At 40.7% G+C, this 22,763-nt stretch overlaps 1 protein-coding gene across 1 annotated transcript in view; it reads left to right on the plus strand.

The window, feature by feature from the left end:
- Nucleotides 1–22,763, plus strand: part of ZNF804A (zinc finger protein 804A) — a 237,085-nt gene that overhangs the window by 172,154 nt on the left and 42,168 nt on the right. Inside the window, exon 2 of the mRNA XM_045031694.1 lies at nucleotides 891–1,034. Coding sequence (XP_044887629.1) covers nucleotides 891–1,034 — 144 coding nt within the window. The remainder of the gene's footprint in view (nucleotides 1–890; nucleotides 1,035–22,763) is intronic.

The following is a 22,763-nucleotide window of genomic DNA, read 5'->3' on the forward strand; positions in this document are numbered from 1 at the left end:
GTATATGGACTTGGAGTAATTAACATTTATACCAATTGGAGTGTTAGGGCCCGATTCTGATCTCACAAACAGTGCTACAAATTGGGAGTAATACCACTGAAGTCAGTGGAGTTACCCTGATGTCAAACTGATCTGAGATCAGAATCAGACGCTGACTATGGTCTTCAAGAACAGGCCATACTGTAGTCAGTGTATCTAGGAAAGAAAACATCAAATAGGGATTTATAGAATTTATTTTCCAATAGTAAACAAGATTATTTTTAACCCTGATTCTTTGCAAGAGGTTAATATATGAATGACAAGCAGAGCTGTATTTCTTTTTTACCGATGACAAATAACAAATTGAGGGGAAAAATCATTAAACCTCCATCACAGAAATGATCCTTTAATTTATCTATCTGTGTATATTTTCAGATAGGTCATTCTAAGGGTGTTTTTTATTTTTTATTTTGTATCATCATCATTCATTGGAATTGTCCTGTAACCAGAGTAGATTAGTGATTTTTTGTCTTCATGCTTGTTCTGGTTAGGTTCACTAGACGCTGAACATTTTAAGCATTGGCTATTTGACAGAAATTAACATTAACGTGACTTAGGCATGATAAATATTTGGCCTTTTTGGACAGAACTTTAAACAAATTGCTTCTGTAGACTTGTATCTGTCTGATACCCTAAGAGTAACCTTCAGTTGTGCAGCAAATTGGAATGTGCACAACTGTGTGCCTCTCACCTGATATAGAAAATATGTGCAGAGTGACCTGGTAAATATGTGCAGGATTTTAGTTATAGCAGTATCCATATTGACAAATATGATTAAAATGAAGCGCACAAATGCAATTTCTAGCATCAGAAGGACAACTAAAGTTCTGCTGGTTTTTTGTTTTTTTCAGGATTATGCTGAAAAGGAGAACACAATAGCAAAAGCCCTGGAAGACCTTAAGGCCAACTTCTACTGTGAACTCTGTGACAAACAGTACTACAAACACCAGGAGTTTGACAATCACATTAACTCATATGACCATGCTCACAAACAGGTAAGAGGAATCTGCTAGATATGTAGTCATTCCAGGTGGCATTTTCAAAGCCACCTATGGGATTTGGACACCCAGGATGATCTCCTGGCCCTGCAGAATTCAATGGGAGTTTGGCCATTTACTTCAGTAGGCTGGATTTTACCACCAATTTTCATTAAAATTAGTGAGGAACTGGGTGTCCAAATCCCTGAGGTGACTGAAAATCGCAGGCTTCAACTATGTCCATAGTTAGTAATCCCTAGAACTGAGAATTAAAATGTGCAGTTTGCTTAGAAATAAATCTTAAAAGATGTTTTGACAAGGGAACCTCCAAGATGACCCGACTGAGAGAAAATGCCCAGTTCTATGGGAACTGTGAACATTCTAAAAGTGAATGGAAGTAGGGTGTGATGAAATGTACTCAGGAAAAACATGAACGTAAAATTCAGTGGTTCTCAGTTTCTCAGTAGTTTGGCATATAAATAAATATTGTAGTCTATTAGTTAAATGTGCCCTGGGAAACAGTTCTTACCACAGATGCAGATAGGACATTCTCATTACAGTTGATTCTACAGGATTGGAAAACTTATTGCTAAGTTTTCTTTTACCGCCAATTACATTTCTCAAAAGAATTGTAATTGTTTTTTTTTAATGGACCAATGATAAAAACATAAAGAAGAAGAATACACAGATTTTTTACTCACAGCTAGCTATGAGCTAAGTGTGAACTCTGAAATGCACAGTTTCAATACTAACTTCTCTAAAATACTGCATGCCACTATGATTATTTATGTTGCTACAGGGAATACTGAATTCATAGTAAGAAGCAAGGCAGTGGAATCACTGGACCATAGGAACTGTGTTACAGGATAGGACCATTAGTCTATCTAATTCAGTATCCTGTCTCCGACAGTGATCAGAACTGTATGCGTCAGAGTAAGGTGTAAAAAATATTTTAGATATTATTTCCTTATTCGTAGTTTCAGTTGGATAGTTTTATTTGATGACTTTGATTCCTTGAGCTAGAAAGTGCATAAAGAGTGAAGCGTAGGTATCACTACACCAAACATAGTGCTGAGTCTCCTATGTTGCTTGCAAGTTTACAAAACATTTATCTCTGTTGTACTCTCATGGACCTCTCTGTGCCACTTGCACCATCATCTAACACCACCACATTCTCCAGAATGAAAGTTGCCCTGCCTTTTTTTCCCTCCAAAGCATCTTCCTGGGACACATCATTTCTCTCTTTCTCATCACTAGCAGGAGTAAACACTACATTTTTAATTAGGTAGTACACAAATTACTCTATCAGCCCTTAAATGGTTTATAATTAGAGTTTATGTAGAAGCCTACAGAGATCCAGCATCTTTTTCACAAAAGCCTCCTGTTAAAGGCAGGAGAGAAAGATACTTTAAATGAGAAACTAATTTTGTTTTTTGTAACACCATGCTGTAGTCATTTGTTGGCAGAGTTTCAAAAATTGGGTTACAATTAACTGTTCTGCATTTTTATTTGTGCAATTCAGATGTGCAGAATACCTGGCAACTCATAAGAATGATGGTGGACATACGAAAATAACTGTAGAAGCTTTGGCTATGTGCAATGAATTTCCCTTTTGGAATTTAGCGTCGATCACTTAAATCCCATGTATATTCTTTCATTATGAGGAACATGAATCAAGCCATTACAGTAGAACAATATATAGTATTAAAAGTAATCTATCCAGGGGTGATTTTTTAAATAAAAAGCAAATTTATAAAAAGAAAATGGGTTAAATCTCCTGTGAACTTTAGATAAGACACAAAAAATAATGAATATCGATCTTCCTCTAAGGGCAGGATTTTCTGAGTCTTTCCTTCATAGGATTTATACCTTCACTGGCCTCTGCCAGACAGGATTCTAAGGTGGATAGAGCATTGAGCCAAACTTTATGGCAGTTTCTGTGTGACTTTGATACTAAATTTAACTCGTCAGGTTTTTTTAAACAGTTTTCATAAAATGAGCTGATCCTAACTTCAGGGAAAAAGCAAGACTGAGACTCAATAGGAACTGTCAGTGACACCATACTGAGTTCTCTGTCCCCAACAGGGACAGAACAAGTCAACTCAGCAGCAATCTCAGTCTCTGCCAAATTTTTAAAGCAAAGAGGACTCACCAAAGACTGCAGCATTTAGTCTTTTCTCTATTAGTTATAGATGGGATGAGAAAACAGTGTTTTGGATCCTAGAGGTCAGGAGTGATGCCGAATAAAGACTAGTGTTCAATGGTTAATATTTTTATGTATTTATTTGTATTGCAGTGGTGTTCAAAATGTGCTAGGCACTATACTTATATATGGGAAGCAGGGCCGGTGCAACCATTTAGGCGACCACGCTGACATTTGGGGGGCGCCATTTTCTTCAGCAGTGACCATGGCGGCCGGATCTTCGGCTGCCCCGGTCACTGCCGGCATTTAGGGGGAGGGAGCTGGGGCAGGGGAACGCGGGGAGGGCCTTCTGCAGCAAGGAAGGGAGGGGCGGCACGCAGGGGAACTCCCCGCCCCAGCTCACCCCACTCCACCTCCTCCCCGAGCACGCCGTGGCCGCTTCACTTCTCTCGCCTCCCAGGCTTGCGGCGCCAATCAGCTTAGGCACTGCAAGCCTGGGAGGCAGGAGATGTGAAGCAGTGATGGCATGCTCGGGGTGCTCGTGCTCATGCGCGGAGCAGGGGTGAGCTGGGGCAGGGGGGGTGCCTCAGGGCGGACGGTGGGGAGGTGCCGCAAAGGGGGCGCCTCAGGGCAGAGGGGGGGAGCTGCCGCGGGGGGGGGGGGTCACCTCAGGGCGGGGACTGGGGGGGGAGGGTGCAAGGTGGAAGTTTCGCGTAGGGTGCGAAACATCCTTGCACCGGTCCTGATGGGAAGGCATAGCCCTCATGAAATTTCAGCCCAAAAGGGGGGGGATATTTTGTAACGCTAGCTGATCATATGAGATTTCTGTCTGCATCCAAATAACAACCAGAAGCTAGTCCCCTTCACATTTTAGATCAACTGTGAATACAATACCTTACTCTTAGGGATTCAGATGCAAATTTGCAGTCTGAGTCCATCTGTAGAACAAAGTGCATCCAAACAAATTGATAATTCTCTGTACTAACCCTGGCAAATTAGGATATTGTTCCTGAAATAATAGTAATAAAAAATATTTATCCCTTATGTTGTGATTTTCATCTGTTGATGTCAAATTGTCTTAGAAAGTTGGGTAAGCATCACAATCCCCTTGATGTCAGAAGTTGTGCGTGCTCAACACCGCTGAAATTCAGACCACTTATACAGCTGCCTAAATATAGCATTGCTAATTTGGGAAATCTGCTGTGTCAGGCTTAAATATGGTGAGTTTTCTGATTTTTTTCCCCCAAGTTTTTGAGAGACAAGGATCTTTTTGCATTTTTTTAATCAACTACATTCTGCCTGTCAGTGCCCTCTTCAGGCATACCTGGTGAACTTCACTGACTTTGCCCCCCACAATCTTCCATCTTCATGCTAAGAGTCAGAGATTTTTTTTGCCCCTAGATTTATTTTTGCCACCATCTCCCCTCTACCTTCCTTTCTATCTGTCAAGGACAGAAAATTCTGGGGAGAATGTTGATACAGCGTGGGAATTCTCCTTCTCTAACAGTAGAGCCTCAGCTGTGCCAGTGCTTCAGCAGGTGAATTAAGCCTAACTGGAAAATTCAAGAACGCCCATACCTATGTTCAGGTCTATGCTCTGCCAGGCAGGTCTTTCCCCCCTCAGCTTCCATGATGTCATTTTTGGTGGCTTCCACTCAGCAGGCATCTAATAGTCATTTCACCAGGCCAGTTGTCTAACTATTCTCTCCTTGCCTCTCCCACAAGACAAAGTTTCTGGACTTTGTTGTGTTCGTCATCTATACAGAGAAGTTAGATAAAAACATAAATACTCCTGGTGAAAGGTTGCTACATAACTCAACTTTCTTTCTCAGTCTTCAGAATAACCCAAAACAGACATAAAGCAGTCTGTTCCCTAAAAACGGAGAGGCACAACTCACCCCACCTTATTCTAAACTGGCTGCAGAACTGACTCCGCTGACCTAGATCACATGGCTTCCTTCAGAGACCCCTATCCTGCAAGCTGGACCCAGAAGTCTCTCACATGTAAAGATGTAGCTTGTCATTTTTTAAAACCAGTTTCCAATATACCACAGACTGCAGAGCAGCTATCCATAATCCCAGTGCCATCAAGATCTAATGCTATCTGGATGATGCTACAAAGTGACAGCTCACCAAACCATCAGATTCCTAGGGTATGGTGGTCTCATGGTGACCCATCAGGAGATTGCCCTTATCCCATCTCAGGAACTGTTGCAGTTGGACATTACTGAAAAAGGATGTTCTTTAAGACTTACTATTTTCCAGCAGTTTATAGCCTGATGGAGCAGCAGAATAGAGAATAATAAAACTATTTATCTATCTGTAATTTTGTTCTCTTTGAATGGGAGCCTTACTGCTTTCTCAAGACCTACCCTGATTTCTTGTGTTTGACAAGTCTGAATATCTGGCTTCATGATCATGGTAAGGGATCTTTCTCTTCAGGTGAGAGAGAGAGAGACATCAGAGCACCTTTTTTTCTTGAGGTTCAGGCTGTTGCCTCAAGATCTAATTTTTTTTCCGTGTTTTCTTGTTCTTAGCTTTGACCACAAGATCTGGGGAGTAACATCAGTACAGTTCACCAGTGCATCTGTAAAGGGTGCTTACAAGAAGTGTATCCAGGGAAAAAAATTTCCTGCCTCAGGGACTTGAAAAAGAAAAAAAAAACCCAAGCAGTTCCAAGCACAAGGGAACAACAGCAGATTCCCATTCAGAGACGACAAAATCAGAGGTCAGGACGCTAAGCATTATCATTTAGCTCACTGTTTCACAGTGAACCTAAATAGCTTGTCCAGGGTCCATGGCGGATGTGGTAATAGAATCCAGCTCGTCAAACTCCTGGGCTACTATTCAAACCATAGGATCACCTTGTTGCTCTTCTGTTGATAAGGAAGCATAGGATGAATACAGTGTTTGTCACTGAATTTTTTCTTTTTTGGTCACGTCAATTAAAACTGCAGTAAAGGTGATCCTCTATTTATAAAAAAATATTTGCTTCAACTATAGGGATATGTGCCTTATCTCTTCTGACATAGAAAATAGCGATTACATTCATTTAGTGGATTGTGAAGACTCTGGATGTATTTCTGTCTGGGCAACTGTCAGCAATGTTACCTATAACTTTCTGACATGAGGGAAAAATGGGAATTCCTGTAGGTGTTCCTCAGAACACTTCAGTGTTGGAGCGGCAGCTGAATATACAGTATATGGCAATAAATGACCATCCAACAGCCTGTGAGAGTCAGCATAGTGCAGTGTTTTGTTATGTCAGTGAGGAAGGCCAGATCACACAAGGTCTCCTGAATCAGTTGTTCCTTGTGGGACTTTTGTTTCTACAAGAACAAAGTGATTTTATTTCTGAATTTGAAAGCCTGCAGCTCCATACTGGAACCTCTGACTAGCCACCTGACACCACAGAAGCATATCTGATCTTTCAGTGCTCTTTCAGTATCAGGACAAAACAAAACAAATTAAAAAAAAACAAAACACCAAGATGTGGATGAAAAGTAAAATAACAGAGCTAATGCCAAAGAGAGTTTAATCATGCAGCTAGATTACAGTCATATGAGTGCAACTCTGGCACAAAATGGTCCCGTTAAAGTCAGAGGCCATTCCTCAACATATGGTTCACTGGATGAAGATCACCCCTCCTTATATAATTAAACTAGTTGTGTGCAAGGAGCTAAGCAGGAATTGTAGGGTGAGAAATGCCTGTGGGCTGCAGTAGCAGGTGTTGCACCCCACTCCACATGTGTGAAGTTTTGTTGCCACTAGATCTGTATAACCATGGACCCTGTGGCATCTCCCTTCCTCTCAACCCACATTATCTTCTCTGTACTGGCCTTCTGAGATACTGCATTCTGATTATAGAGAATACCTATAATATAGCCATTTGGAAAGGAGTCTTTGCTAGTATTTGGGTGTTTATAACATCACAAACTACTTGTGAACTAACACATAACAAGAAGAAGGGTGAAAATGAGATCAGTTTTACAAAAGCCCAATTTTACTAAGGTTTCAGATAATCCACCCCCCCAAGACATTTTAAACTTAAGGTTATGTGCACCTGTATAGGAAACAAATGTAGGGCAGCCGATAATACAGTGGTGAATGTTAACATGCTGACCACTGTCAATCTATGCTGTCAATTGTCTAATTCCTTAGACAACGTAAAAACAAAAAAACCCACCAAACCCTTGCAGTCATCTTTTAAGCTTCTTTAAAAAAAAATCAAGATGTGTGGATATTTTCTCTCTTTGTGAAAATAAATAAATAAATATCCTCATCCATCATAGTGGATTTTTTCCTGTGCCAACTTCCATCATTCTTTCCTCTACCAACTGCCATTCACAACATCCAAACGTCATTGTTTTAAGAAGAAACTATGTTGTTTGAAAGGGATAATGAACAGCACAGCCCGCATTAACTCTTCACTTGAAACAAAATACGCTGTGTCTCCACTTTTCCATAACCAAAGGTTTCTTTAAAAAAACCAAACAAACCCTAAACTTTTCAACAAAGATTGTGATGAACAAAGTGTCTGTCCCAGGATGCATATCCATTAGGGATACATATGAGATTAAAGGTATTTCCCTATTCTAAGTAAGTTAACCAGAGCTATTGAGACTTTGCGGTCTTTCTGAAGGGAAATTCCCCATCAAGATCTATGCAAAAGAATGACTTGGAGCACAGACTATATCTATTATACATCAGAAAATGCAAATGGATGTGTGGTTGTCAGCAGAGACAGCATTTGGGGAAAAACAGCCATAAGCAGTGGGGTGCTGGAACCTGATCTTTCTGTTATGATACCTCACTGCTTTTTAATCCTGTAACCTCAAAATGACAGAGGGAACATATCAGAAATAGGAATTTTGCTTTGAATTTGATAATTTTTTTTTCTGTTACATTTGCTGCACAAGATTGAAAACAAAACAACCTTCCAGTATATTTAGGGGTGATGAAACAAACCTCCATAAAATGTATTGTAATGAATCTGCTGAGCATGAATAGGGCATTGCAATCAATCTGCTGATCGTGAATTTGCTGCTGCCCTGCTGGGTCCTGACTGGAGGATGATAGACATGGACAAAGGTCCTATATCATCAATGGGGAGGGAAATTTGAGATCGAGAGGGACAGTGACAAAAGCAGCTGTACCTGATGGCTGCTCCAGGTAATGGTGCTGGGTCTCTGGGGCTGTGTATAGTTGAGTTAATCTTGGATTAAGAATAACAGGATTTATGTACATTGTATAGATAAGAACATGTATGTAGTGTAAATAAACATACACCAGACTAGCTTCCATAGCATAAATTTCTAACAATGGAAACTGACCTGCTGCAAAGCCCTAAAATCAACCACTTCTTGTCTGACAACCAACAATATTTTATATATATATATATTTTATGTCTATTCTAGATACGTCACATTCACATTACTGACATAGGATCAGGCTAAGGCAGCAAACTGTCTTGAGAGTGTTGTCATTGCCACAAAATACAGACTAGCTATTACTCACACCATCTTGGAGCACATGGCTTTAAAATGTTGTCCTGTATTACAGCAGGATACTGGAACTGGGCCCTGTTCAAAGTGAAACCTTAAAAGCTTCAAAGACTCCCAAGAACTCTTCCACATACAAAACAAATCCAAGGTTATAGACACAATATAGCAGACCAGAGTTTGGTGATGCCATAAAGGTGGGGTTCCATTTGGCCACCTTTTTTATAAAGTGAGGATGTTGAACTTCTTTCACTTCATTTTTATATCTTGCTCCTCCTGGTTCTGTTACATACATCCTGCTTTACCTTCACCCTGTGAGTGCTTTGTGGAGATTCAGGTCTCCTATAACTCTCTGAGGGAGCAGCCTGGAGGCAGAGCCTGAGGAAGGCCATTGTCTGCAGCATCATTCTCTTAAAGACACAGACAATTCCAATGCACTTGAATTCTGACTGATTCAGCATTAGCTTTTGCTGGGCCACTAATGAACCTTAAAACCTGCTTATAAAGGAGGAGTGGAATCAGAAGACACAGAGGATATGGCAAGAATTGGGCTGCTGTTGAAGACTCTGTGGGCCATGAAGCTGATTAGTGGCACATAGCTTCTGCACGAATGGCTCTTGGCCCAGTAGATTCTCTAAGAAATGAGAATTTCAGTGCCAAAGTCCCTGCCCCTTTTGCAGCAGGTGGGGAAAAACCCTATTTCCCAGTGGAATTATCAGGCAGAAACCACACAAATGGAGTGGAAACACCAATTTTTCCATTCTCCTACCTGAAAATAATATAGCTCCTGTCCTTGGTAGAATTTGGCTTACAGAAATCAGGGATGGAAAATATCTTCGGCAGCATCCCATCCCATCCATTTCTTGCCAATGCAAAATACTTCGCTGCAGCTCATTCTGGTGCACTTCATCTTCTCTAGTTTTAAATTACTTAAGTGATGGGGCTTCCACCACTTCCCTTGAGTTCCTGCAATCAAACAAGCAGAAAACTAGTTTTCAGATAGGGAGCAAATTTATATTGCTTCTTTCAGTTTGCTAATCACATTAGAGCACAGTGATATTTCTCATTTCTGTGTCTCCTGATGTGCAGGCAATCTTGACTCTCTTGAATGTTAATTAAACATGGACTGGGATTTAAAAGCTTTTATTTAAATTGAACCATAGGTAGCTCTCTCTCACTGTTGAAAATCACTTTGGCATTTTTTTTCTATATATTTTTTCCGCAGAAGGAGCTGTTTTTCTTTACTGCCTATGGTAATGTTAAATTCAAATGGCAGCCACTATTTATTTATTTATATATATATATATATATATATATATATATATATATATATATATATATATATATATATATATATTATATACACACACACACACACACACACACACTTATTTCAGGTCTTCTTTATATATCAACAGGCAAAAAAGCACAAAACCAATTATATTACATCTATTTTCTAAGTTTTTATGGTTATGATTTTTTTTAAATATAGCTTTTTTATGTATTATCATCAGTAGTTGCAATTATAAGGCGTATTATCAAGTTTGGGCATGTTCATTATGTACTTCCACTACACGGTGTCTGATTTGTGATGTTTGAGAGGAACAGAAATGTTCCAGTAGAACTCTGTTATTTCTTCCTTCCACTCCATTTAAAAAATGCTGACATTGCTGTTCCCGGGAGAAAAGCAAGATTGCCAAACGACAGCACTGGACCATGAAAAAGGTGAGGCTCAGAAATCAAGATCATACTCTGCTAAAATGTAAGGATGTGACCAGAGCACAAAGGCAGAAAGAGAATCCCAAGTATGAGTTTATTTTAGAGATATTAGGCTAACAGACATGACTGTTTTTGGAAATTGGCCTTGCCTCCCTGGTGCATAGTAGTTGTTCTATAAATAAAATTAAAGTCTAAATTATGTCTTTTGAGAGACAAGGTAATGCAGCAGGTTGCACTTTTAATGCCGTATAGGACATAATGCTTCCTGGGTGCTGAAGGAAATACACTTCTTACAATTAAAAATTGATATGGGCAGCACGCTCCACAGCACTACTGCTCTACTCTCATCTGCCCCTGTGCAGGGGTGGAGACATAGTAACACCCAGGTCCTGGCATGCCCCCTCTGAAGTGCTGCTGAAATCTAAGTGCAAATATGAGACCTGGAATGCTGTACGGGGGAGAGGGAAGAGGCTACACTGGATTTACACCAGGATTGAATTTGGTCTGTAGTTTTTGCAAATCACATGATAAAGAAAGGGAAATATCATTACATTTAACAATTGACTCTTCTGCTTTACAGCCAAAATTCTAAATTGTATCAACTCTAAAAGGACTGTGAAAAGTGATGGTAATATTTTCCCTCTTTGTAATTATTAGCATCCACCCACAGAATGGACTAGTATTGATTGATCAGTCTAGATTACATACATTTTATTTGAGATCTTCTTTATATATCACACAGGCAAAAAAGCACAAATCCAATGATACAAATTTTTTTTGTTCTGCTGGTTCTCCTTTAATAACATGCTGGCATCGAACATTTGTAAATGACTGATCTTGCACTGCTTTATTACAAATACTTGTAAAAAGAAGTAAATCCATTTGTATTAGTTATTAATATACTTTATTTTCTGTGTATTTAGGGGGAGAACTCATGCAATGCTTTCTGAAGCAGCAAGAGTTGTAATTTAATTTCCTTTTAGTACTTATATTACTCATAAGGTACATGCCAAGTAATGATTTGCCATTTGGTACCAGGGAATTTAGACCCCTTAAATTCAAGACTTCAATTTGACAGTTTAGACTGGGATATTACTGAGTGAAGTATAATACTACACATGTAATTTTCTTGCAATTCTAGCCACTTTTGTTTTCTCATTCCCAAACAAGCCATAAAAATGCATTTTTTTAGTAATTATAAATTATTGGAAAGATATTGTATATCATGTTTAATAAATTTCTTAGCCCATGACGGTTTGTTCTTGTCTAACATATACTGTTTTCCTAACTGGATTATTGGCTGTGATGAGGTGTGTTTAGAATAAACTTGGCCATACTGGAAAAGTATATAGAATATTTAGTTCTACTGGAATTAAAGTGAATGCAAGTAGAATATTAAACCTATACACCAATTTTTCCAATTTCACTCAGCAGCCTGTAATTTTCTGAAGAGGTAGAAATAGTCTGTTTACTTACAAACTTTCTTGAATATGAAAGTTTCAACCTCATACTTCCACCCTGGCTATTAGCATTTTCTGTCTTAACTATAGCAACCTTTTCTTTGCTGCCCCTTCCTGACATTCACATGTCTCTCGGGTCCATTCAAATCACTTCTGCTATCATATTTTATTTCCATTATTATAATCATGCCAGTCCCCACACCCTTTGTCACAGTATCAAATACAAGTTCTTTACCTTACCTTCAAAGCCTTTCATAACTTAGCCCCTCCCAAATTGTTTACTCATATTTTATCGTCTCTCTGATTCCTCTCTGCCAGTAATGCAATATTTTATTACCCAATTGTCAATTTCTCCCATGATCACCACTGTGCTTTCTTCCATGATGCACATTTGACAAGCACTCTCCCTGAACTAATCTGTAAAGCAGAAACCCTTCAAATACCTCCTCCAGATTCACTTCTACTGTACCACGTAGGGTAAACTGACAACTAATAATAGGCATAGAACAGCTAAGATAATTAATGTCTCCTGTTTGTTTATATATATATTTTTAAAAAGAGAGAACTGGAATCTAACTGTGCCAGCATGCCTTCTGCTCACTGTTACCCTTCTCTTTCCTCTGCTGGTGTGTTATACCACCTTGCTGCATCTTGTCTTAAATTAGATCTGACTGAGTCCTCTGGGCATTACTGTAATACAAATAATAAATAATAAATAATATTAATTCAGATTCATTAATGATTAATACAGCTACTTTTAAATGCCCAGCTGCTCTGGTGTAGCTTCCTCCTGTCATCATGATATGCTAACACTACCAAACATTAACATTAAAAGCTGATATTATAAACTTAGCCCACCTTCCTCTTTCCACTGCTGAAAATCTTATAGCCTTTCTGTGTCATGAAATGAAGAGAAGACTTTCTTCTTAGATGTAGATTTTTCCCTAATTCCCTTTTCTTTGTTGCTATTATCATTAACTATGTATTGCAGTAGCACCCAGCGGTCCCAGTCTGGATCAGTGACTCCTTATGCTATGTTGCGTACAAACACACGGGTAGATACAGTGCCTGCTCTCAAATCGCTTATAATTAAAGTTAAGGCCAGGCACAAAAAGCAAAAGTCACAGGCAAAAGGAGGGAAGGACAAGATAGGGCTTGCTACACTGCCCCTTAAGTTGATAGAACTTACATCAACTTAATGTGGTATATACAACCATGCTATGTTGATGGGAGATGCTCTTCCACCGACATAACTGCTGCATCTGGTTCAGATGGATTAATTATGTCGACAGGAGAGCGTGCTTCCGTTGATGTAGCGCATCTTCACCAGATGCGCTAAACTGACACTGCTGCATCAATTGCAGCAGCGCTGATTTAGCCCAGTAGTGAAGACAAGCCAATGGTAAAAGTTTGCTTTGTCTGTACAGTATGTTACACATACAAAAACTGCATTACAAGCATCATTAAGATTGGAAAGTGAAGCACTCAAAATGTAGGTTTCCTGCGCTACCTTGTGCATATGCATTACGCTACAATCTTTAATTACATAATCACATATTACTTTTTCTACAGTGCGCAGGATGGCCAGTGTTCACTTAATGTGCAGCTAGTCAGTATTTTGCTTTCAGTGTGTACCCCGTGCCTTGTTTACTACAGACTACTCAACCTCTGCTCTGAAGTCAGAATTATTAAGTTCCTCCCAGGCTTTTCTGGGGCATTGAGTGCTTCACAAATATTCGTGTATTTTCATGCCACCCAAATAAGGAACTTAGGCACAGAGCGCATAAGGTCAAAAGTATATGCTAATTGTGGGTCTCAATTTGAGACACCTAAGACTTGATTTTTCAGGGTAGTCAGCATTACATAACACTTTATATGTTCAAAGCATAGTTCACATTGACTTCAGTTGCAACTGAGAGTGGTCAGCACTTCTGCAAAGCAGACCCCAGGGTTTCAAGTGAGTCACCCAGAAGAGGCGGTATACACAATTAGTGACCACCTATGAAGTTTGGTTTACCTGACTTGACTAGCATCACACAGGAATTCGGTGGCAAAAGCAGGGAGAGAATCCAGTTCCCCAGAGCAGCATTTAACTGCCTTAACCATGACATCATCCTTTCTCCTCCTCCTGAAAATCCTCTGCCTCATTCACTACACACCTTCCAAGGGAGGCAGCATGGTTTAGTAGATAGGGCACTGGACTGGGTGTCAGCTGACCTGCATCCTAGTCCTGCTTTGTGATCTGGTGCCAGTTACATCACCTTTCTGTGCCTAGTACATCCCTTCCAACTTCTGCAACAACAGTCTCTGTCATCACATAGTCCTCATTCATCTCCAGAGCAGGTTCATCCTGCACATTTAATGAGGGTGTGATTTCCTAGATTTTTAAATAATTAACAAAAATTCCATCATGTGGGATCATGTTGACACCCATATACATCATCAGCAGGGTTGGAACCTTTGGATCCATCGCACAGACCTCCACCTCTTGAGCTAATAGAGTAACACTTATTCTCTGCGTGGGCCAGCACAAGAAGGGAATAGAACACTTTGCCAGTGGGTTGACAGCAGAGGAATGGTGAGATTAAAGAATCTTGGGTTCCTTACTATACTTTGAAAGGGGGTGTTATAGTGGGCACAAAGTCTTCTGCCCATTCCCCCCAAGTATGACCCTCTTGTGCCTCATCCCCTCCAATCTGTTGCCATCCATGTCCTGCCTCTTTCTCACCGCTGGCTCCTTGTGCCAGTCCCAATCTTCTAACCCTAGCCAGTCACAGTCTCCACTTCTCAGGCTCCCATCCTACTCCCAGACTCCTTGCCCCAAGTCCTCTCCCTCCTTCTGAACTCCCAGTCTGTTTCCTTTCCCACTGCCAGTCTCCTTGCCTGGCCATTCCCAGTACCCCCCAATCTCTTGATCCTTGTTCTAATGTCTGAATCCCACCCCAACCTGGCTCCTCATCTGATCTGTCTCCTCCTGCAATATGGGCTCCTAGCCCCCAATTTCCCTTCCTAGGCTTCTCATCCAGACTCTCAGTGTCACCCCTCAGAGGGCTGTCTCTTTGCTCAGCCTATCCCAGTTCTCTCCTCACTCCCTGGCTTCTTGTCAGATCTGCCTTCCTTCCCCCTTCACTTCATTCCCTCACCCCCACTGGTTCTCACTCCCAGTCACTCTTGGGCTCCCGGGCTCCCCCGCACCCTCAGTGCAACTCCCAGTCCCAGTTTTTCTTCCTTTCCTGTCAGCCTCCAGGCCCAGTCTACTCTCCGAAGATCTCTGGAGGTCAGGTTCTTGTCCCCTCTGCATTTGAATCAGGAAACTTCATCCTTTACACTTCCTGAGCCCAGTGGGGTGAGGGAGGGGTCACAGAGCACAGAAAAGACAGGCTTTCTGCTCCCAGTTCAGGTGACTGGACCTGGTACAGCCCAGAGAAACCCAGAGTTGCAATTGCAGGGAAGTCCTGCTCATCCACAGGCTGAAGAAGGCTCAGTGCAAACAGAATCTTCACTGAATTTAGCTGCTCAAATCTAAGAAATCTCTACTGAGCATGTGCAAATTGCAATTTTTTAAAGGATTATAACGTGGGCAAATCTGGCAACAAGGCAACCACATATCCAAATTTCAGTCCTGTTCCAAAACACAAGGGCACTAGCACTTTTCAAAGGAAAGATCACCAAAATGGTTTATTATGGGCACAACAATGCGGTTTTCCCCCCAGCCTCATTCTCAGAAATTACTGATTTGGTTTTGCTGACATTTTCCAAAACAGTTCAGCCTGAGGTAGACACCCAGCATGTAAAATCTCAGGCAAACAGTTAAAGTTAGCAAAGTTAGAAGCTACTGAAAACAGGATCTTATAAAGAGACGTGTCAGGCAACCAATAATAGGCAGTGCTACCAAACCCTCTGATAACAACACGATGGTTCCAATTATTTTTTACTTTTAGTAACAGGTAGCAATTATAATTTGATTGACATTACTCTGAAAATTCTAATTATCTGACACATTTACATCCACAGCTCTATTGCTACGGAATTTGCTTTTAAAGTAGCCACTTCTTATTATGAGGTATCCTTTGCTTTGGTTCTGCATAACCAGACAGCTAACAGCAGAGGAAACATGGATCTGCTGATAAACCTGACCCGATTAACAAGAAAGTAAGCAAGGCAAAGTCAGGTCAAATTATCTTCCATAAGAAACAGATGGGAAGGAGGGAAGAGCCAAGGAGCTGCCCAACAGAAAAAGAAAAGGACCAGTGTTGAATGAAATAGAATTTTCAGGTTTCGAGAAGAACACCATCAATAACAGCATAAGAAAAGTATAAAACTCTTGTAAAAATCCTGGGAAAAGGCCACTTTGAGTACAGTAAGGCTATGTCTACACTACCAGCTTGGGATGTGATTTCCCCTAACGATGTACAGGGGTTCTCCACCTTTTCTTTTTGAGTCCCTGCCCACCGCCCAACATGCTGTAAAAACTCCATGGCCCACCAGTGCCACAACAACTGGTTTTCTGTATATAAAAGCCAGGGCCAGTGTTAGGGGGTAGCAAGCAGAACAATTGCCCGGGGCCCCACGCCATAAGTTGCTCAGGATTTGGCTTCAGCTCCAAGTGGCAGGGCTTTGGCTTTCTGCCCTGGGCTCCAGTGAGTCTAACACTGGCCCTGCTTGGTAGACCCCCTGAAATCTATTTTCGACCCCGCAGGAGGCCCCAGACTCCTTGTTGAGAACTGCTGGTATAGCTCAAGCTCATCAAACTAGCACAAGTATAAATAGCAGAGGAGCCAGGATAGCACTGGTAGTGGTAGCGGAGGCATGGCTGAGCTGTACCAAGTACATACCCACTGGTTTCATAGACTCATAGAATATCTGGGTTGGAAGGGACCTCAGGAGGTCATCTAGTCCAACCCCCTGCTAAATCATCCCAGCCAGGGCTTTGTCAAACCTGACCTTAAAAACCTCTAAGGAAGGAGATTCCACCACCTCCCTAGGTAACCCATTCCAGTGCTTCACCACTCTCTGAGTGAAAAAGTTTTTCCTAATATCCAACCTAAACCTTCCCCACTGCAACTTGAGACCATTACTCCTTGTTCTGTCATCAGGTACCACTGAGAACAGTATAGATCCATCCTCTTTGGAACCCCCTTTCAGGTAGTTGAAAGCAGCTATCAAATCGCCACTCATTCTTCTCTTCTGCAGACTAAACAATCCCAGTTCCCTCAGCCTCTCCTCATAAGTCTTGTGCTCCAGCCCTCTAATCATTTTTGTTGCCCTCTGCTGGACTCTTTCCAATTTTTCCACATCCTTCTTGTAGTGTGGGGCCCAAAACTGGACACAGTACTCCAGATGAGGCCTCACCAATGTCGAATAGAGGGGAATGATCACATCCCTTGATCTGCTGGCAATGCCCCTACTTATACAGCCCAAAATGCCGTTAGCCTTCTTGGCAACAAGGGCACACTGTTGACTCATATCCAGCTTCTTGTCCACTGTAACCCCTAGGTCCTTTTCTGCAGAACTGCTTCCTAGCCATTCGGTCCCTAGTCTGTAACAGTGAATGGGATTCTTCCATCCTAAGTGCAGGACTCTGCACTTGTCCTTGTTGAACCTCATCAGGTTTATTTTGGCCCAGTCCTCTAATTTGTCTAGGTCCCTCTGTATCCTATCCCTACCCTCCAGCGTATCTACCAGTCTTCCCAATTTAGTGTAATCTGCAAACTTGCTGAGGGTGCAGTCTATGCCATCCTCCAGATCATTAATGAAGTTATTGAACAAAACCAGCCCCTGTACTGACCCTTGGGGCACTCCATTTGATACTGGCTGCCAACTAGACATGGAGCCATTGATCACTAACAGGGTGACCAGACAGAAAATGTGAGAAATCAGGACAGGGGTGGGGAGTAATAGGAGCCTATACAAGAGAAAAACCCCAAAATCGGGACTGTCCCTATAATATCAGGACATCTGGTCACCCTACTACCCGTTGAGCCTGACGATCTAGCCAGTTTTCTATCCACCTTATAGTCCATTCATCCAGCCCATACTTCTTAACTTGCCAGCAAGAATACTGTGGGAGACCATATCAAAAGCTTTGCTAAAGTTAAGGAATAACACGCCCGCTGCTTTCCCCACATCCACAGAGCTGGTTATCTCCTCATAGAAGGCAATTAGGTTAGTCAGACATAACTTACCCTTGGTGAATCCATGCTGACTGTTCCTGATCACTTTCCTCTCCTCTAAGTGCTTCAGAATTGATTCCTTGAGGACCTGCTCCCTGATTTTTCCAGGGACTGAGGTGAGGCTGACTGGCCTGTAGTTCCCCGGATCCTCCTCCTTCCCTTTTTTAAAGATGGGCACTAGCCTTTTTCCAGTCATCTGGGACCTCCCCTGATCTCAATGATCCATCAAAGTTTACAACTGAACACTGAGTTAATACAGTTTTGGAACTGCTTTTAAGCATCTTTATTTAAGTGAAACAAACACAAACAGTTTTTCCTTACCTTGTCAAAAAAAATTTTAAACTTTATTTTTTAGCAGTCTACATTTAAAATGGTACTGTTATATTTGTTTTGGTTTTTTTCCTCTACCGCTGTCTGAATACTTCTGGTTCCAAATGAGGCGTGTGGTTGACTGGTCAGTTCGTAACTCTGAGGTTTTGCTGTAGTTAGTTACATCACATACTGCAAAGACTTGCTCTTAAAGACATGCCCAATTTTATACTCATGAGTCACCCCACTGAAGTTAAGCTTGTGTGCATCAGGGTCCACATTTCTCCCTTGCTCCAAATTCAACATGAACAAGAAAGTAGAAAATCCTTTTAGAAAGGATTTCTAGGAAAGTCAAGACATGCTATTTGAAGGGTGCTCTCTCAGAAGCTTCTTTATTCCTAAATTAGTCAATTTAAAATCAACTTTATATAGTTCCTCCTCCTTCCCTTTTTTAAAGATGGGCACTACAGTAGCCTTTTTCCAGTCATCCGGGACCTCCCCCGTTCGCCATGAGTTTTCAGGCAGGTTTGTACTCAGTATAGCTCAGCCATGCCCCTGTGCTGCTACAAGTGCTACACAACTACTTATACTTGCGCTAGCTCGATGAGCACTCGTATGAGTATGTATACATGAGCTGTAGCATCAAACACCCCTAGTTTCTTGTGTAGACATAGCTTATAGTAATGTGGGATCAAATTCTGCTCACGTTACTGCATTTTCACTTCACTTTATCATTCCTGCAAAGGAACTCCAGTGGGATTTCATGTGACTATCAAAAGTTCAGTTTCCTTTGACGGTTTGGGTCTTGAGAGGGTTCTGTTGACTTCAGTCTAATGATCATGTGAAGAAGTGAGAGCTAGCAGGATTTGGTTCTTAGATAAAACTCACCTATGTGCAAAGACCGGCACAAAAATAGGGCTTCAACTGAACTTAGGTGGTGCATATGCCTTTTGCTGATCCACTGCACAGCAGGGAACTTCATTGTTGGTAAAGAATTAAATAGGTATTCTGTGATATTGTTCGGTATGTCTGACTGCTTGTGTCTGTCTGTCTTCTGGAAAAAAGTGTATACTGGCTATAGTGCAAAATTAAAATAATGGTCACTTGTGGGTTATTGTCAGAAGGCAGCACAAATAATCTTGGTAGAGCAAACGGTTTGGTACTGCTGGGGAAAACATTTTCTTGTACATTTATAACTGCTATCATTGACAATAAAATTACTTGAAATATGAAATAATGATAGTGTGCTGCGTAACATGACAGAGACTTTAAGAGGTTTTGGCCTTTAGTACATTTTAATGGGTGCTTTAGAAATAACTATACAGAAACTGACACTTCCATTTATTAAACTGTAATTGTCCAAAAACAAATTCTGCTTTTTTCCCTCCCAATAGATTGAACTATTGAGTATGCTAATTATGCTGGCTTTTCTCCTGTCTTGACACCTTGGCAGCTCTTTTCAGCTTTTAAAAGTTGTGCATTTGTGACTGTCGTACTTTGACTGGTTGTTCTTCCATAATGGCTTTGTCAGTTTAATTCTTACATCAAAGGTTGCATGCCGCAATTTTGTCCTCTGTCACAAGTATGTTTTTCTATTAATAATGGTAGCTCAATACTCGCTGTTGCAGAGAGAGTGCAAAAATTAAATCATGTGTTCCAGTTTCCAAGCATAAGCATAAGGCTCTCATTTATTAAGGCCTGTGAATTTGCTGTTCATTAAAGAAATGGGATTCTATGGTAAATCTATTAGCTGTTCCACCCTGTGTTCTGTTCTCATCAGCTCTCACCAGCTGAGCAGGGTTTGGGCAGCTCAGAACTCTGATAAGGGACATCCAATTAGCATCAGTTGTCTACAAGAAGAGATGATGCTTCAATAGATGGCACTTTCCCCTGCGTTGTGCAGCTGGAGTTGCTGTCTTTGCAGCATAAAACCAAGACCTTAACCATTGTGCTAATTAAAGTTCTATAACATTTTTCTTAAGCACAAGGATGTTAACTCTGGTGTACAGGGCAAATTCCAAGTCAGGTAATTAGATTCCGTCACATTAATCTCCCCTGCAGTTTCAACTAATTACAGTGTTCTTCTTCACTTCCTGTTCTAAATAGTTGTGTAGAAATGACATGCACTCTTAAACAGCTGCCATCTTCTACTCCAACAGTGATTACATTTCATTGGTGAAAGGAGTGACCCTGATGTATCTCTTATTTCCAGTACTTTCCACTGATTTCTGTAAGTGTAACCTAACACCTAATAGAGAGATATCTCTTTAAGATATGTTGAGAGGAGAATGGGGAGAGGAATGAGTTGTGTCTGGGTCATTGTTCGTAGGCAGATACCCAATTAGCATTCCATGCCCAGAAGTTTCTGGAATTGGATGTGGTAGTCTTGGGAATGCTCAATAGGCTCCCTGTAGCTGGACTAATGGACTCCACTGAGGGCAAGTAGTTGGGACAGCTGCTTTACAAGAAGACATGTGACCGGTGTGGGTTAGGAGAAGCTCAACCACAGGAGCAGAAAGCAGCCTGGTTTCCCTCTGAAGCATTTTTCAGATTAGTGATATTGTTAACTTTCCAGTAGAGAGGCCCTGGCAATGCTAGTTATAGAAAGGAGAAATTATGAGGGAAACTGATTTCTTTCATTTTAATTGTATACTTTTAATGTTATTTGATTTTGGTCAAATTGTCTTAACCAGTAGTGTTTACCAACTGTTATTTAAATATGATGATGGAGAAAGAGTCATCTATATTTTCTTAAGTATCAGAGGGGTAGCCATGTTAGTCTGGATCTGTAAAAGCAGCAAAGAGTCCTGTGGCACCCTATAGACTAACAGACAATGAAGTGGGTATTCACCCATGAAAGCTCATGCTCCAATATGTCTGTTAGTCTATAAAGTGCCACAGGACTCTTTGCTATATTTTCTTAGTTTTGTATTTTTCTTTTAACAGGGTTAGTGATTTATATACTTAATACTCATTGGTTGGTTACTTTATTAACTGACTAGCTAACCGAATTATTCCAGCAGAGGAGGGGCCTGAGTTTAGCTGGGTTCCAGTTGGAGATTTCTGCAAGCAAGAGGAAGGAAGATATTGCAGAGCTTTTAACTCAGCAGACTGTGTAGAATTGATGGACAAAGACTCTGAGACCCAGGGGAACTCCACCTAAGCTTATGGAACTCAGAGTTACTCTTCACTGTGTTTCTGTAAGAACTAACCTGTTTAGGGATTAGTATTTTTCTTTTCTTTATATTTATGTATAACTGTATATGGATTATTAAATAGCCTTGCTATATAGTAGAAATTAAGCTATTATGGTTTTGTATCAATATAAGGTTTTATAAAGTTGGTACTTCAGAATTAAATTCATTCTTTTGGGTTTTTTTTTACTTGATTTTGGGGAGGTTGACCCTCTGTAATCCTCGCTGAAAATCCTGAGTGACTGAAATCTGGGTTTCCATGTGCTTTTTTATAGGAGATGTGTTGAAGCACTAGGAGAGAGGTGGTGAAGTAAATGCTATATCACCCAAAAGTTACATAAAATTCTTTGATGTATGTAAGTGCAAAGTTTTATTTTTGCACTGAAAAGCAGTATTATTTTCACTGTCATACAAAATCACTTATTTTGGGATTGTGGTTATGTCTAAAACTGAATCATGTGAAAATAAAGTTGCACTAATCAGTCTGAGATGAGTAGAATGCAAAATAAATGCATTGTCTTAATTTCATGTTTTACAATGTTAAAAACCAATCTAGCAGGAGAGTATTTAGGACAGCTTGCAGTGGGTTGGTAAAGCGGTACTTTTTCTGGAAGCTGTGATTTTGTGCTCCAGAATCTAACCTTCCATTTAAAAAAAAAAATCTTTAGCAGATGTAATGACAAAGATAACTTTAAAATGTGACACAAGCATATCCAATGCAGTTCTTTCTTCCTGAGTTTGCAGTGAGCTTGAAACAACATCCATGAGAGACATCTGAATTACCTCTCCATATCAAGGGGTTAATACTTCTGGAATATAACAGCAGCAGTTTAAGTGTCAATATTATTAACTATTTCATGCTGATCAAAGCATGTAAGAATATGGAGGGATGAACATAAAAATCTACTGTAACTCATTTTCATGTTTCAATTTCATGGAGGTTGGTTTGTAGATGGAATTTAGGACAGTAATGCTATTTTTTCTGATATGGTCCTTGGTGTATAATATGAAATAATGTGGTTGTGTGAATAGCTGTCCCTATCTGTGCTGCAGAAATGGCAGACCCAGAGACCTTGTGAGATGATGGAGAGGGGGCCACACAATGGTTAAGGAAGCCAAAGAAAATGCAGGCAGCAGGGGGGAGGCTTTTGGAGAAGGTGTCTGATCTCTTTTCTTTTTCTGACCGACGTTGAGAGCACTGCGAGACAGGTGCTTTCTCCAGCTGCTAACCTCCTATGGTGGGCAGAA

The sequence above is a fragment of the Mauremys mutica genome, chromosome 10 (assembly GCF_020497125.1).
Source record: "Mauremys mutica isolate MM-2020 ecotype Southern chromosome 10, ASM2049712v1, whole genome shotgun sequence".
Lineage (NCBI taxonomy): Eukaryota > Metazoa > Chordata > Testudines > Geoemydidae > Mauremys > Mauremys mutica.